The sequence below is a fragment of the Gallinula chloropus genome (genome assembly GCF_964237585.1).
Source record: "Gallinula chloropus genome assembly, chromosome: 17".
Lineage (NCBI taxonomy): Eukaryota > Metazoa > Chordata > Aves > Gruiformes > Rallidae > Gallinula > Gallinula chloropus.
The window spans coordinates 1,177,642-1,193,481 of NC_140102.1; the positions used below are offsets into that span (position 1 = coordinate 1,177,642).

Below are 15,840 nucleotides of genomic sequence, written 5' to 3' on the forward strand. Positions count from 1 at the left end.
GAAGCCCTGGGTGCCACCGTTGGCACGTTGTGTGGCTCACTGAACTCCGAGCTGAAAGCTTCCTGGGTTTCATAAGCAATAAAACATTTATAAGGCAGAGTTCTGGTGTGTAGAACACACCAGCATAATTGACACTAATGCCTGCTGCAGGATCTCTGCAAGCACAGCATTAACAACCAAGCAGCTAAAAGGCTCTTTGCCTAGGACAGGGAACAGCCACACCACCAGCACCCACAGCACAGAGCAGGCTCTGGTTTACACAGTGGGTGTGAATTACAGACCTCACACTGGAATGCTCCAGCTGTACTTCATTAACACTTTTAATAATGAAAAGCAGGGGGAAGAGGTGCAGCAGCACCCCTTGGAGCAGCATGCACCCCTGTGCAAGGGGTTTGCTATTCAGCCTGCCCACAGCACAGCTCTGGGGAGGGGAGGGAGCAAGCTCATGAGAAAATAAACTGATCCCAGGACTGTTAGGGACCCCTGAACAACCACAATCAGAGGCTTCCTTACCTACCTGAGAGGGAACACATCAGACAATCTTAGCAAAACCTTCCCAGAACCCCAGTTCTAGCTGGAGAACGTAGCACACAACCCCTCTTCTGAATGTGAAAACACACATCTCTAATTATAATTACAAACACAGAAAGGCAAAGCATAAAAAAGCCTGGTTTACTGCCTAAGTTAAATCTAGTCAAAGCCATTTGGTGTATTTATTGACCAAAACCATGCTTCTCCCATATCTTCCACCTGAAATACACCACCTAACTCGAGTCTCCCATAGCAGTGGACTTGCTGAATCCACTCCAGTCCAAGAAGGTTTTGTCATGGCTGTGGTTCTGCATTCTCTCTGGATGCTGGAGTTGAAATCCCATCCCTTCCTCTGATTCGTGCCCAATAAACACCTATTTCTTTACTCCTAAAGAAACTGAGCAGCACTGACACTGAGCACACACACCACACACCCCCTCCCCTGCCCCAAACCCACAGCCTCTCCTCTTTGCCAGGGTAAGGAAAGGCTCCCTGGCTGGCAGAGGAGACCTGCCCCCCTTACCTGTCCCCGCTGTGCCGCTGCTCGTTCCAGGTGCCGTACTGGCTGTCGGGCTCCTGCACCAGTGTGTCCGTGTCCTTCGCCTCCGGCGGCTGCCTGGAGAAGCACTGCTTCAGCTGGTCCTGCAACACAGCAATGCAAAGCCTTCCTTCAGCTCCAGGAGTGAGACTTCATTTGAAGGATCAGTTTGGAACCCACCAGTGAAACCTGGCCAACACAGAACTGGGAGCGAATGTGAAGATGGAAATGGGCTCTGAGCTCGATCAGCGATTCTCCATAAACCCAGCACTGCTTTCCCATGGGAATAACCAGCTCTAGAGGCCAGAATTGACTCCCTGCTTTTAGGAACTCTGTGTTGCTCCAAGATTATTCTGCTTTTGTGGCACTCAGTGCTCTCAGAAGCGCCGCAGGGGATTTCATCCCCCCGAGCGTACAGGACGAGCATCCTCCTTTGCTGCTCTTTTCCTGGGATTGATACAAGGACTTCATGGGGGTTTTCTGCCCCTCAGCTCTTTCTTTGGAAGAAATTTGGAATAGAACATGTGAATAAAGGAACAAGCAGAGACCCTAGAAAGCCTCTGACAAACCCATGTGCATTAATGGGAAGTTCTAGCACTAGGTGCAGTGTAGGACAGACTGTGGTGGTTCTTCTGTGTCCATTTCCCAAGTGTTTTTATTTCATCAACCTGCTCCTCCCCAAAGAGGGGAGCAGTGCCTCCAGGGACCATTCCAGGGACTTCCAGTGCCTCCAGGGACCCTTCCAGGGACTTCCAGTGCCTCCAGGGACCCTTCCCTCTGTGGGGAAGCGGGTCTGCACCCCACCTTTGGAGCAGACCAAGGACTGTGGCACTGCAGCACCGTCCATTCTGCAGCGGTACCCAGTTACACACTGAAGTTCCAGCCTTACTGACACAATACATTGTGTGTAGATAATTAATTGTTGGGCCCTTCCACATTCATTATCCTGAACAAACACAAGCACAGCTTTCTGTGCCACAGCAGCTTCACTTATGAAGATGTCATCTGCCAGCAGATGACATCGTTTCCCACTTGTTCTTAAGAGTTTTCTCTCTTTAAAAACAATTTTAAAAATCCCCCCCCAAACAAACAGCCCCAACCATCACCTGCACCCCTCCAAACCCAACCTAGGACCCGCCAATGGAAGCTCCCACCACCCATTTCACTTCAGGAAGGAAACGATCTTGGATTTCTTAGAAACCACGTGGCATTTCCTCCTACTCGACTCAGGAGAAACAGTTTGGGTTCCTCAAATTCCCTGCACAGCTTCAGCAGCTCAGAGCTGGCTTGCAGTGGGGCGATGCTGACACTCCTGGGCTCAGCCTCCTGCAGACACTCAGCCACATAACCCTTGCCAAGCAGAGTCACTGCTGGGAAAGGCACCAACTGAGGCAAATCCTGATTTGTGTTTTTGTTTTCACAGAATCCCAGACTCACCAGATTGGAAAAGCCCTTTAAGATCATCGAGTCCAACCGCTCCCATCCTGTGCTGACCCAGATCCCTGAGCACCTCATCTCCCCGGCTGTTAAACACACCCAGGGGTGGGGACTCAGCCCCCTCCCTGGGCAGCCTGTGCCACAGCCCCACAACTCTGCCAGGGAAGAATTTTCCCTCCCATCTGAGCTGACCCTGCCCTGGGGCAGCTTGAGCCTATTGCCCCTTGTCCCATCTCCTGTCCCCTGGCTGCAGAGACCATCGCCCACCTCTCTGCACCCTCCTGGCAGGGCAGGGGAGGTGGGGAGAAGGGCTCCCCTCAGAAGGTCTCCCCTCAGCCTCCTCTTCTCCAGGCTCAGCACCCCCAGCTCCCTCAGCTGGTCCTCAGAGGATTTGCCCTCCAGCCCCTTCCCCAGCCTGGTTGCCCTTCTCTGGATTCGCTCCAGGACCTCAGAGTCCTTCTGATGCTGAGGAGCCCACAACTGGACCCAGCACTCGAGGTGTGGCCTCACCAGTGCCCAGTACAGGGGCCACACTAGGTCAGTGCTATGAGGGTTTGTTTTCTAACTTGACACTCATTCTGAATTTGTTTCAATCCCAGTCTCACATTACAAACTATCATCAGACCTTGCCACTTTCCAGACAGCACAGTTGGCTCTGTGGGCACAGCATGGGGAGCAGCTGGCTCCACAGCCCTGCCCATACCCGGGGCCACATACCGCTCCTGCAGAAGACAACCCCACAGCCAGAACCACGTTACCCCTGAAGCACATCATCTCCAGGCAGAGCATGTACCACACTACTTGCAATCACTCACATTATTTCCAGCTAAAAACCCCTCTAAAAATCCTGGGAACGGGGCTGGGAGCAGCAGAGGAGCCGCTTTTCATCAACAACATCTTCTCAATGCAGTTAAAAAGCAGCGTTATCAGGACAGTGATGGCTGCAGGGAGAAAACATGCACAGCCCAGATAAGCCCAGCATGGCAGCGAGGGGAAAGACAAACAGACACACACAGTGCTCCAGACAGACAGCCTGGTAACTCCTCTTGACTGCTTCCACTGCCGCCAAGCCGACCAGCGGCCATTCCAGCGCTTCAGGCAGCACTTCACCGGATGTTAGATACGTAATTTGAACTTTGAGATGCTCTTTTATAACTGTAATGACACAATTAACACCCTGAGTGACTTTCTGTGCTAAAACCGAAACAGGCCTGAAAAAGAAAGAGTATTTCTAAGCCTGTAGACATTGTGAACTCACATTTGGCCTTCCTGTCCCTGAGGGGAGCAGAGGAACAGGAGGGGAATGGGCTTGTTAAAGGGCAGAGACTGGCAGGACAAGGGGGGTGGAGTGAAGCTGAAGGAGGGAAGGGTTAAATAATGGGGAAATTCTTTACAGAGAGAGTGATGAGGGGTTGGAACAGGCTGCCCAGAGAGGGGGTGGGTGCCCCATCCCTGGGGGTGTTCAAGGCCAGGTTGGATGGGGCCCTGGGCAACCTTGTGTAGCTCCAGGCCTGGAGGTTGGGCTGGAGCTCTGTGACCCTTGGGGTCCCTTCCAACCCAGACCAGTCTGCGACTCTATGAAAGCCCACTAAAACCTCCACTCATAAGCAACCAGAAGCTCCAGATTCTAGGAAACCACTTTCCCATAATGTTATCACATTTTCCTTCTGGAGGAAGCGGCTCATGTCGGAAGAGGCCTGTGGGGCTCTCCCCGATGACCTCTTGGACCTGTGCCTTCCAACAGGCCAAACGATTCACTGGGAAAAATAAACACGCTGTTGGGTCTACAAATTGCTCCTCAGCCCTGAGCTGTACAAAGACTCTGGCTGCAGAGAAGGAAACTAGGGGGTGATAAACTGGTCAGCAAGCAGAGAGGGAAAAGGATCCAAGTGCGATGGAAATAGGGAGCAGGCAGAGGTGGAGGAGATGCTCTCCCCAGCTTGAGGAAGAGGTGTCACCTGGGGGGACTGAGGGTGATGCTGAAGGAGGAAGTGACAGCAAACCAGAACAATTATTCTTTCCAGTATGGGGTTATTAGCAGGCATAGGGATGATGAGTTTTAGCTTTGTAAACCTCTTCAGGATCATCTTTGTGCACTTGAGAAAGACCTGAGGCAATGAGATAATGCCAGGCAGCAGGACCCTGGAGGGGCTGGGGAACAATCCATCCCTTCCCTTCCTTCTCAAAGCATTTACTCTGAGGAACTACAAACTTACTTCAAACAAACAGAACAGTAGAAAAGTCAGAAAAAAAAAAAGGGAGGGTTGGAAAGAGGGGGAGGAGGGGTGATTTTTTCCACTTCCATCCCCTTCCAGCCTCGGTGCTCTCTGGGTAGTGCTTGCTATGAACCCTGCTACAGAGCTGTTATTAAACTTTGGGGGGTTTCTAAACACCAGCGAGAATCACAGCCATTCTCTGAGAGCTCTGCACACACACGACTGTGCTTTATGGCTGAGATGCTTTTACACACGAGCATCCCAGAGGAGACCACGCAGACACATCTGCGTTACTCCGGCACTAACATGTTACTCAGAACCACTCAGCAAGTCGAGAGGAGAATGAAGATGGAGCTGGGAGTACAAACCCAAAGCTTTAACACACACACAGGCTGGGAAAGGGGCACTGGAGGCACTCAAGTGATGATTCCAGGACTGCTGCAAGCCCATTAGATCACACAGTGCCCCAACATCACCTCTGAAAGGCAGGAGACAGCACCCTTCCCATCGCCTGGCAGTGCTTGCGGCACGGTAAAGCACCCCAAAGCCAGGCTTTACTTGCACCCCGAGGCCAGACTTTATCCACTTGCTGGGAGGAGAAAGGCAGAAACACCTTCCCACAGATCCTGCTCCCAAACAGCCCTAACTTAAAGCTCACTTCTTCGGATGGATGGGAATTATATATTCAACATATGAGCTCCCCAGGACAGCAGATCCTGTGAGAGGAAGAACTGACAGGCCTGGCTTTGGCTCTCATTGCTCTTCAGGACAGAGATGCTCTGAATAGAAACCTCCTCTTCTGTAAGAGACAGCTCACCTTACCACCTACCCATCAACAACTCACCAGACCTGTGCTAGGATCTGTGATCCATCCCTCCCTCCCAAGAAGAAACCAGAGCTGCAAGGTGTACAACACGTGAACCCAGGCCAGATCCAGCCATTCCCTCAATAAACAGAATACTCATGATACATTAAGAGAGACATTTTGGAGGAAAAGTCAATAAAAAGGGGGGGGTCTGGTGTCTTCTTAGTGCTCAAGATAAATCCAAATTAGGAATTTTATCTATAATCACAGAAAAATCTCATCAATCAAATAAATACTAGTCAGGATCCAGTATTGAAACACTGCAGTTCTCCATGCTTTGATCTTTAACTTTGCAATTCTTACAACCGTAGCCAGGAAAAAAGAAAATCAACTTAATTTTTATATAGAATAAAGCAGCCAAGTTAGATCCTGATTTGCCTCCAGCTCTTCTGAAATGAGACATTATGATTATGCCTCTCAGTGCTCCCTTGGAATTAAGCTGGATCTGGCAATAATCCAGGGCTGATTACTCCTGCAATTTCCCGTTCCTGAAAGTGATGCACACACAGTATTGGTCCTACCAGTGCAAAAATTGACCGTAACTAAGAATGAGTGCACGCCTTGATGTGAAAAACCCTTTTGCACCGATGTGAGATACAGACCTGGCATCTGAGGAACACCAGGGGAAAGAGATCTCATGAGTCAGACTCTGCACAGACAGTCTCAAAAATATCTCTGTTTGCAAGAGACGGAGCCACCAGCCAGCCAGAATGACACTCCACAGCTTGAAGTGCAAAAATTCAAAGTTAAAATCTGCTGGCATGAAATGAGCCTGAAGAGGTAATTGCAGAGTGGAGCGAAGCTTTGAACCATCCACTTTGGTAATACAAAGCTCAGAGAGAAAAATACCTGCCAATTTCTTGAAGAACTTCTTTTTTTTTTTTTCCCCCTCCTTATTCTCTCTTTGTCCTCTCCTTATTTAAGGAAGAGGAGTCAGCACCCTGGTGACAATGCCCCTGTCACCAGAGAGAGGGGTTGGGCTGAGGGAGAGCTTACCCATCCAGAAATAATCCCTGCTGTCTGTACTGCATAGGAAGAGGGGATGAGGGCAATACACCTTGTCCCACTACAGTTTCATTCTGCTGTCTCACAGCTGGCTCTGCTCTGAGCAGGATGCTGGGCTAAGCTGACTCCAGAGGTTCCTTCGAACCTGAATGATTCTACAATTACCCTAATGAGCTGAGGGATTATTACTAAAAGGTAAACTTTACATTTTGGACCACGAGCAGAATTATCAAGGAGATAACACCACATGAAACCAACCAACCAACAAAACCCACCACGGGGACGGGACCTCAGGAACTCAAGATCTCACGGCCCACATACATTTCCCTTGGTGGCTCTCCAAACACCAAAGCAAGCACAAAGCCTACCTCAGTGGACTTAGCACCCCAGGATTGCCATAGGTACTTACTATACGGCGAATTAGTGCTGCCCACAACGAGTAAGTCATGGTTCAGAGCTCTAGTGAACTCCCAGCAGCCAGGCGAGAGGATTCACCAACTCAGTCCTTAATGAGCTGGTGAAAGGAGCGATGTGCCAGGGAGAAGGCAGCACCTCCTGCCTCCCCCCCACCGCTCCTCCGTGCTGCAGTGACAGATAAACAGTTCCAGGAATTGGACATTTTCTTTCTGACCTCACTGATGAGGAAAGTTAAGAGGCCTCCAGCATGGGCTCCACCCACGGGCATCGATACGGGCGGGTGCCTTGCCCAGTCCTGTCAAACACCCCGTGCAGCACGGTAAATCCTTCCATCCAAGGAAGAGCTCAGCAAACACTGGAGACCAAGTCTAAGAGCGGTGATGAAAGCAATGACCTCATACCCTCATGGTCGTTACATTATCACACAGGCCACCGCTGCCCATGGGTGAGGAACCTCTCAGGGTCTGCCCAGAGGAAGGTGCCACCGGCCCCAGCACCCTCCTGGATGGGGCTGGAGAGGACAGGGGGGGTTAATGCTGGGGGCTGCTGCAGGGCTGGACGAGCCCACGCGCAGAGAGACACCAGGGTGCCCTGACTGCCCCAGCCAGGGTCCATCAGAGCTCCAACGGCCTCGTGTGCCACATCACAGCACCATTACAGCCTCAGGACCTGCTCTGCTCTGCTCAGAGGGGCCTTTAGATCATCAACGCTTCACTTTCCATGAGCGGCAGAGTACGTACCGAGTCCCAGGGTATGAAATACCCTCGCAAACGGTACCAGACACCACATCCTCACTGTTGCTATGCAACCCAGGCCTGCCTCAGCCATATGTGTTTTCTCTGCCTCTTCCACCGGGATATGATAAGCAACAGCCAATTATATCCCCAACGTTAAGAGCTGAGAGCGTTTACCTTACGAAACACGGGCTGGTTTTAGAGGTCACTGATTTAACTCTCCACCTTTCCACAGCTTGATGCAGGGCCCAATTGCCAAGCCCTTCCCCTGGAAAGGCACAGCAACTGCAGAAAAGCAGAACTCCCTCTGCAGAAACAAGGGGAAGAGCCTGCAGAAATAAAGGGAAGGGTTATTGCCCCTTCCAGCTCCTAAGCTGAAGGAGCAAATGCTGAGAGTTAAGTTGGGGCCAGCTGGTGCCCGAGAGGAACTGGACAGAGAGGGCAGAGAACATCCCACACTGCTCTGACCTGTGGGCACTGTTAGCTCAGAGCTCTCCTCTAAAGCTCTATGATACACCCACAGCAGATCTGATAGCTGGTCTAGGCTGATAGGAAACCCAGCCTGAATTGTTGAAGGAAAACCCTGCTTCAGCACTGCATCTTAATTGCATTGAAGCAAAACAAAATCAGTTGTATTTAACACATATCCCACTGAAATGCACTCACACCCCATGCTACAGTAGAAATGCTTTCACCTTAATCCATCAGAAGGCCCAAAGCACCCAGACACTACAGATGAGAGGGGATGTGGAGCAGCGTGGAGCTGAGGGGCATCCTGCTGGCCACGCCAGCACAAAACCTCCCCTGTGAACAGCCAGAGCCAGAGGAAACCACTGCCAGCAAGTTCAATCATTTACTCGACTTCAAACAGCCTGTTCCCAGCAACACCTCTGCAGCCTAAACCTGAACTCCCAGGAGCCTGAATGCTATCGCAGCACCCAAACCTTGGCATTCTCCACACCTTTTGAGCATACACAATTACTTCCCCTGCTTGCCAGTCTCTATAGTTAATTGCTTCTCCACTGTTAATGGATCTCTCTCTCCTAACCCCAAGCTACGTGGTGCTCCCAGGAGCTGGGTCCAGCTGAGATGCTCATGATTTGAAAGGCAGCAGCACCAATTCAGACCCAAAGTCTGTTGAAACCAGAGTCAGCTCTGGACAGAGAACATGGCCCAATTAATCCAGCTTTAGCTCGTTTTGCCAGAGAGCTGGTTGGCATCATGCAATGAAATCGGTTTCAGCGCAGTTCAGCTCCTCGCTCCATTCAGGATCTCATAGGCACCGTGCAACCTGCCATAGTTTATACCCTGAAAATAGAGCTGCTCTGAATCGCTCTCACCTCTCACCACGCAGGCATCATGTGGTTTCAGCACAAGGCTCCAGATAGAGCAAGAGGTTGACTTGATGTGTAAAACAGCAGACAGGAACCACATTCTAAATATACCCCTTGCTGGGGCTGAGCGAGGCACAGCAGCGCTGCCTCGCAGGGTGGGAAAGCACAAACCCAAGTACAAGAGTTGGGAGCACCTTCAAATTCTCTCCTGTATCAACACATCACGTTTTCTTTTCAGCCTTAACGAAATTAATTGCCCAGACACCAACAGCAATGGGATGGGAGGCAGAGGCAGGTTGGGCTGCCGGCCCGAGGACTCTGAGCGGAACTCGCACTGCTCAGCAGCACTAATGTGAGTGGGCCCTGGGAGTCGAACAGGATCCCTCCTCGTCTTCAACACAAGCCACAACAAGCCAATTTTATCCCCTTGTGCTGGGAAGTGAATCTATTTGCTTTTTTTGAAGAGCTCCACGCTTGACATCAACACCTCCTACCAGAGACGCCGCATTTCACAGCTCTCCTGCGCAGTCAACGTTCTTCCACATGAGACAGAAGTGAAACTTTAAACAAACATTCCTGGGGGAAAAAAAGGGCTCTTTAGTTTAAAGTCTAGACTTCGAGATGGACAGGAAGTGCTAGGCTTGCGTGGTGACACGTGAATAACACACAGGCAGGCAGGGAGACTGCGCAGCGCCCGTGGAAACAAAACCCTCCGATGGCTTCGCTATTTTACGTAAGAGCTGCCAAAACACATCCCCCTCTTCCCCCCCAGTGCACCACCACAGCATTTCCTGGAACTGTCCGGACTGAAAATGTCAATAACAAAGGGACTGCCTGTGTGGAGCTGTGTTCAGCCAGGGGTTTGTTTAAGGTGAGTTATTCCCCTCTGAAGGCTCACCGCTATCGCTCTTAGAAAGAGAGGTGAGTGAGCACAAAATGACCAGCTCTAAACATGTATTTATGTTCTTTTCTTACACTCTAACAACATGGTTAAAAAAACCCAACTCCTTGCAGCCACAGCCGAAGTAAAATCAGAGAGTGAAGTTGTCCAAGTGATTACTCCTGTCAAAATAACAAGGGAGCAACAAAGGCAGCCTACTAAACACCCATCGCTACAGTTTTATGGCCCCGATTTATGCTGCCAGCGACGTTCATGGCCCGTTAAACCCCAGAAAAGTTATTAAGAATGAAAAAGCATGAACTCTTCCAGCATTGGCCCTTGGATCTCCATTAATTAAACTGAACAGCTTTACTCCTCCCGCCCCCCCTGCCCCGAAACAAGGACAAACAACTCCTTTTTGAAAGGCTGCTTTCTGCAAACACGCTTCACGCTACCGCGACAGCTCGCTGGAAATGTAAAGATAAAATCCCATTCACTGATGGCACAAAGGAAGGAAAGTTTCTGAGAGCAGTTCTTTGTGCTTTCGGTGAGTGTTAGGGCAAAACAGTTCAGCAACTATTTGCTGTGGGGTCTGTATCCAAAGAGCCAAGTGCAGAATCCAACCACCAGCTTGTTACTACCTTCTCGTTGCGAGCAAGTTGTTGCAGGATGTTCACCATAAAGGACAAACACTGGCAGACAGACCTGGGGTAAAATCAGAACAGACTGCACAGATCAACGCCCCAGGTGATGGGGAGGGGAAGGGCACGTGTGTAACTCAAGCCAGGGTCCACAAACACTCCTCGGTCCCTCGCCTCTGGAGAAGGATCCTGCTCCAAAGGACACCAGCCCTTCCAAAGCAGGGGCTGCCTGCACAAGCCTGTACTTAGACAGAAACTTGTGTGAAGATGTGAAAACACAAGGTGGAATTTCAGCCTCTCGCAGAGGACGGTAGCACAAGGGCTGTGGGATGCAATAAAACCCCTTGGAAGGACCAAGTACCCTCCCAGCACACCTGGGATGAGTTTCCTTCTTTACTCTGGATCTATAATCAAAGGGAATCCCAACTGAGATTGGTATTGAGAGCAAGCTTGAATGAGAAGACCTTTTTCCTCAAGTAACAGGCACAGCAGAAGACAAAACACAATGGAACGCAGGTCGGTGGGATTTCAGCACGTGTGAGGAGGACTGAGGCAAACCTCATGTTAACCCAGCACGAGTCATTTCCCTTCTATTCCCACAGGCTCCAAAACACCTCTGAGGTTTCCCACAGCCTGGCTGCCCATGGTCGTGGTCGGGAAGTAGTTAACATTTAGGAAGAAGCCAGCTGCCATGAGTTTTTAGCAGGGCAAGGGGATAGCTAAGGAGTGGAGGGTGTTAAACAACTACCCCAGTATTATTGTACAGCGACAACCTGACGGCGTGGGCAGTGAAACCAGACACCATAACAGAACATGACTGACACCACCATGACTACAACAGTCAACGCCAAGCGTAAGTATCCCCACTCCTCCTGCAACAAAGGCTCCGAGCTGATGACACGAGCTGGAAAACAGGGGGAAAAAAAAGCCTCAATAAAAAAGCCTGGGAGAAAAATCAACTTCTATTCAACGGGTTTCATTTAAAGTACAAACTGCTGCGAGCTCAGCTGCAGATTCCCAGATCTGATATTAACAAGCCTGAATATTGATGCAGCTAAAATCGGTCCCGTGCCATCGCGTGCGGACGGTGTTCAGCGCAGGGACCGGCAGCAGAAGGGCCCTGCTGGTCCTGGGTGCAGCAGCAGTGTTTCTTCAGTCCATGGTGACGCCTTTTTTCCCTGATTTAAAGTATGAGAACACTTTCTTTGTGGAAAACACAGTCTCAGGCCAATTAAATTCAGCTTCAGTTGAAACAAAAAGGACAGATGAGGAGTGGTGAGGACACGGGGACACGACTGGGCTGCCACACGGCAAGAGAGGAAGGAAAAGCTCGCTGGGAAACAACTACTGATGAGAAAACCAGTGCTCAGGGGCTTGTGCTGGGGATGTGGGCAGGCCAAGCGATGGGGTGTTGCACTTAATGAAGAAAGCTATATGAAAAAGAGTAATAATAATAAAAAAACCCCAAATCTTTTGTTCCCAACAGCCTGTTGTCAAATATACCCAAGAACAGATTTGAAATAGAAGTTGTTCCTGCACTCCTGTTAGTGATCTGCAGATCTGCATATATATAAATCCTGAGTGATCAGGGTTGGTTTGAGGGCAGAGAGATGAATTTTTTAGCTCATTTTATCCCTTGACTGCCCTAGCTGTTAAGGTTCTGAAAAAAATGGCTGTGCTTTCCCTGTGTTAGGTGTTTATGGAGCTAGGTTTAACATACAGACATGTGGATTAAAAAAACCCACAACAAAGTGGAGGTTAGAAGAGATTTTATATGGCACAAATTAAACTCACACAGTTCCGTGTCCAAAGCCTGGCTCCCTGGTAAAAGCTAGAGAGGTAGAGAGCACTGCCTTTTACACAGGGTGTATCCTCCGAGTAGAACCTCCTCTGGGCAGCTCCGGAGGCAGAGCTGGGGCAGACAGCCCCCCTGCCAGGGACAGGACAGGACTCCATAACCCCTGAGCGGGTAAGGAGAAGTGCCTGAAAAGAGGATGATTTCCTCTCCCTCACAGCCCGATTCCTACTTTTACGACCTCCCACAAGGAAATAACCAATTACGTCAAATCCTCTCGCTCCAACCCTCCAGCTCCTCTGCAGAGGATACAAATCTCTCCCGCAGCCCAGGAACCAACACAACATCGATGAGCCCTTTCCCTGCCCCACTGCTTGCAGCAGCTACCAGCCAGACCTGCTGCAGGGAGTTATGAAGGTGTTGACCTGCTGGTTGCCCCACATTTAGTGAGGTTGGGACCCCACCTATGTCAGAACAGGGGGAGAGGCCCTGGTTTTCCCCTTGGATCCAGCAGACAGCATCACCCCTTTGCTATCAGAGCAGCTGCACACATCAGAGGGCACCTGGAGTACAGAACTAAACAGAAAACAAGGTGATTTCTGAGCCCCAGCATTTTCTAAAAGTCACAGATACCCGAATAAATGGATGACTACTTTAAATATAATACTCCTGTTTCCCCTAGAAGACATCTGAAGCAGCGACAGGAGATCTGTACAGACTCTAACCTATTCTTCCCCTTGGCAATATAATCTGAAAGCCCAAAGTCACGAGAGGGGACAGACAGACAGCTGCATCCATGCAGCAGAACCCGCTCCCACATCTCCACTATTTTCAACCTCAGCAGAGAGTCGACTCACAGTATCTTGAACTGGGCTGTTTGACTGGTCCCTCGGCCTCACACCACGCCAAGTTCACAGCCAGCAGCCACCGACAGCAGAGACAGGAGCTGAACACCACCAGCACTGGTTCCCAAACCAGCGGGATCGGCCGCTCCCTGTCTGAAAACTGCCTCAGCATGGAGCCACTACTCTGTGGTACAGCCCCAGACCTACCAACAACTCAGCTCCTGAGGAATCATGTGCTTTAAACTAATTCCATAGGGATTTGGTAGGAAAGTGTTCATAGGTGCAAGGACTGAGTAAAGTCAGGACCCTGCTCTGGCCAGATAAAACAGTTCCTCATGGTCCCTGTTCACGAGCTGTTCTGGGGAAGATGCGACAGCACAAACAGACTTCCACAGGTGCCAAAGTGTTAAGCTGGAGCACAAGTTTACCCAAACTCATACACAAAGCCAAGCACATGAAAAATTAGTGCTGAAACAGAGGGGTAGTGTCTCCAGTGCCATCACCAGGGAATTAACTGGAAAGGCCACCCTGCATCCCACCCCACATCACACAGCCCCTGCTCTGTGAGCAGCGTGCTGCAAGGGAAGCGGTGCCGCTGCACTCTGTGGGTTCCACGTTTCCATTTTCCAGCCTTTACTTCTTTCAAACGAGTTTTTTAATTGGGATGACTCTAATAAATCTAAAGCATCAGCTCCAAGGAACCAGCGGACCTTCACCGCGCCAACATTGTAACAGTGGTTACCAAATATTTTCCTCTTCATTCTTTCACACTCACTTGTCAATATTTCCCTTTCCAAGCAGGAGGTGAATGGCAAGCCAGGGCAGAACCGCTCCAGCCGTACCTGATATCGTGGCAGGAACGCCACGCCTGCCCCAGGAATGCAACTTCCCCTCGACCCAGGAGCGAACCTCCGCCAGGCCACATCAGAACCTCATGTGTTTACACTTTACAATGAATAACTGCTTTGTTTTACAAGAAACAAACCAGCACAGAACCCAAACCCAAGGCTTTTTAGCCACGTCAGAACCAGCTGTTTGGGTGCATCCCCACCCCGGGACCCAGCAGTGGTCCCAATCCCACCCACACTGCTTCAAGCATCAGTCTTAAATTAACAGTTTCAGGTACAATGCAAATCACCAGTTTAGGCTCCTCTCCATGAAATAAACCAGAAGAAATTGGGTTAATCTACCTCTCAACACACTGTAAACATAAATCACTGCTGCTCTGCAGCGTTTGCTGGAACGGGACACTGGGGGTGTTGAATTTTGCCAGCACAGAGCACAGCAGAGCCCAGCCCAGCAACAAGAGCCTGCACCCCTTCCACCTGGCCAGGGCTTCCAGCTATGCCACCAGCACCTCTCCACCACTCTGTGTGCCACTGCATCCAGAGCATCCTGCCCAAAACCAGCAGAGGTACCGAACTGAAGCGGGATGGGGTCTGCGTGGCACCCGCTGAGGGAAGCTGGGGGCTCTTCCCCACCGCTCTGGTCCCATGGAATTACACCCACCCCACTGCAGCCCTCACACTGGTCCTGCGACTTCTGTTCCATGGGAAACACGATTACACTGAGGAAAAGCACCTCTTGTTCAGTAACAGAGGAGCAGCCACTTACCCTGGCTGCAGAGCAACAGCACTGAGGTCTCTTCAGACCTTGTACCAAAACCCACCCGCACTGACTGCCCCATGGTGCTCAAACTGACTGAGGCAGTTTCAGACTAACCTTCTGTTTCTAATTTCAGACAACTATTTGCCCTACCTTACTGTGTTTCTATTTAAAAATATATCTCAGCAACACTTTTTCCCCATTCCCCAAGCCCCACTAACTGTTCCCTGGCTAACGGAACCATCCGCCTGTGCTGCAGAAGGGAACCAGCCAGGAGCAGGCAGACACACACGGCTACCTGGAAGTGTTTGGGGGCTATTTTTAAACAGAAAAGCAGACATGATGTAGGTTTTGCTACTAGATAAAACCCTGCGACAAGGCAAAGCCTTTGGCACTGCATTATCTACCTCAGGGTCTCAAAAAGGTGCATAGCTTACAAGCTCAGGTGGCTCTGAACTGGTCTGCCTCTTCCTCAAAGAGGAAAACCTCTGCTGACTCCGCACGGAAAACCTTCGGAAGGACTCTCTGCTCCGGGATGCAAAGTGCCTGAAGGAGGAGGTTCTCTTGAAGGGAGTCCTGCTTCCACCGTCCCCGCTACTCCGTTCGTGAGCCACCGCAGTAGTGACTAAATTTAGTGCTTCCTGCAAGGATCTCCGCACTGTACCCATCCACTGGGTCATGTGAGTTTGTGCCACCGTCAGTTTGTCTCCGAGGTAATCCATTCTTCCAGCAGAGAAATCAATATTCAGTAGCAGTTACTGTAAAATATATTCTCCTTAACAACCCTGATTTTGTTTTGCAAAAAAAAAAGAAAAACCAACCCCAAAACCCCAACGTTTCCCCTTAGAAAATCTTCTCGGCTTCGGTGACCGGCACTAGGCTACAGCCATCAGCATGTGCCTGTATTTAAATAGCAAGAGACACTGTGAGGTTGGAGATTGGTATTTGGAAGTAGGAAAAAAAATAAAAGACTTTTCCTACTTACAATCAGATTTCC

General features: G+C 50.3%; 1 protein-coding gene across 1 annotated transcript in view; it reads right to left on the reverse strand.

The window, feature by feature from the left end:
* KIAA1671 overlaps positions 1–15,840 on the reverse strand; it is a gene marked incomplete at its 5' end in the record, with an annotated part of 59,344 nt that overhangs the window by 10,701 nt on the left and 32,803 nt on the right. The window contains one exon of the mRNA XM_084271806.1: positions 1,055–1,173. Within this exon, the coding sequence (XP_084127932.1) occupies positions 1,055–1,173 (119 nt within the window). The remainder of the gene's footprint in view (positions 1–1,054; positions 1,174–15,840) is intronic.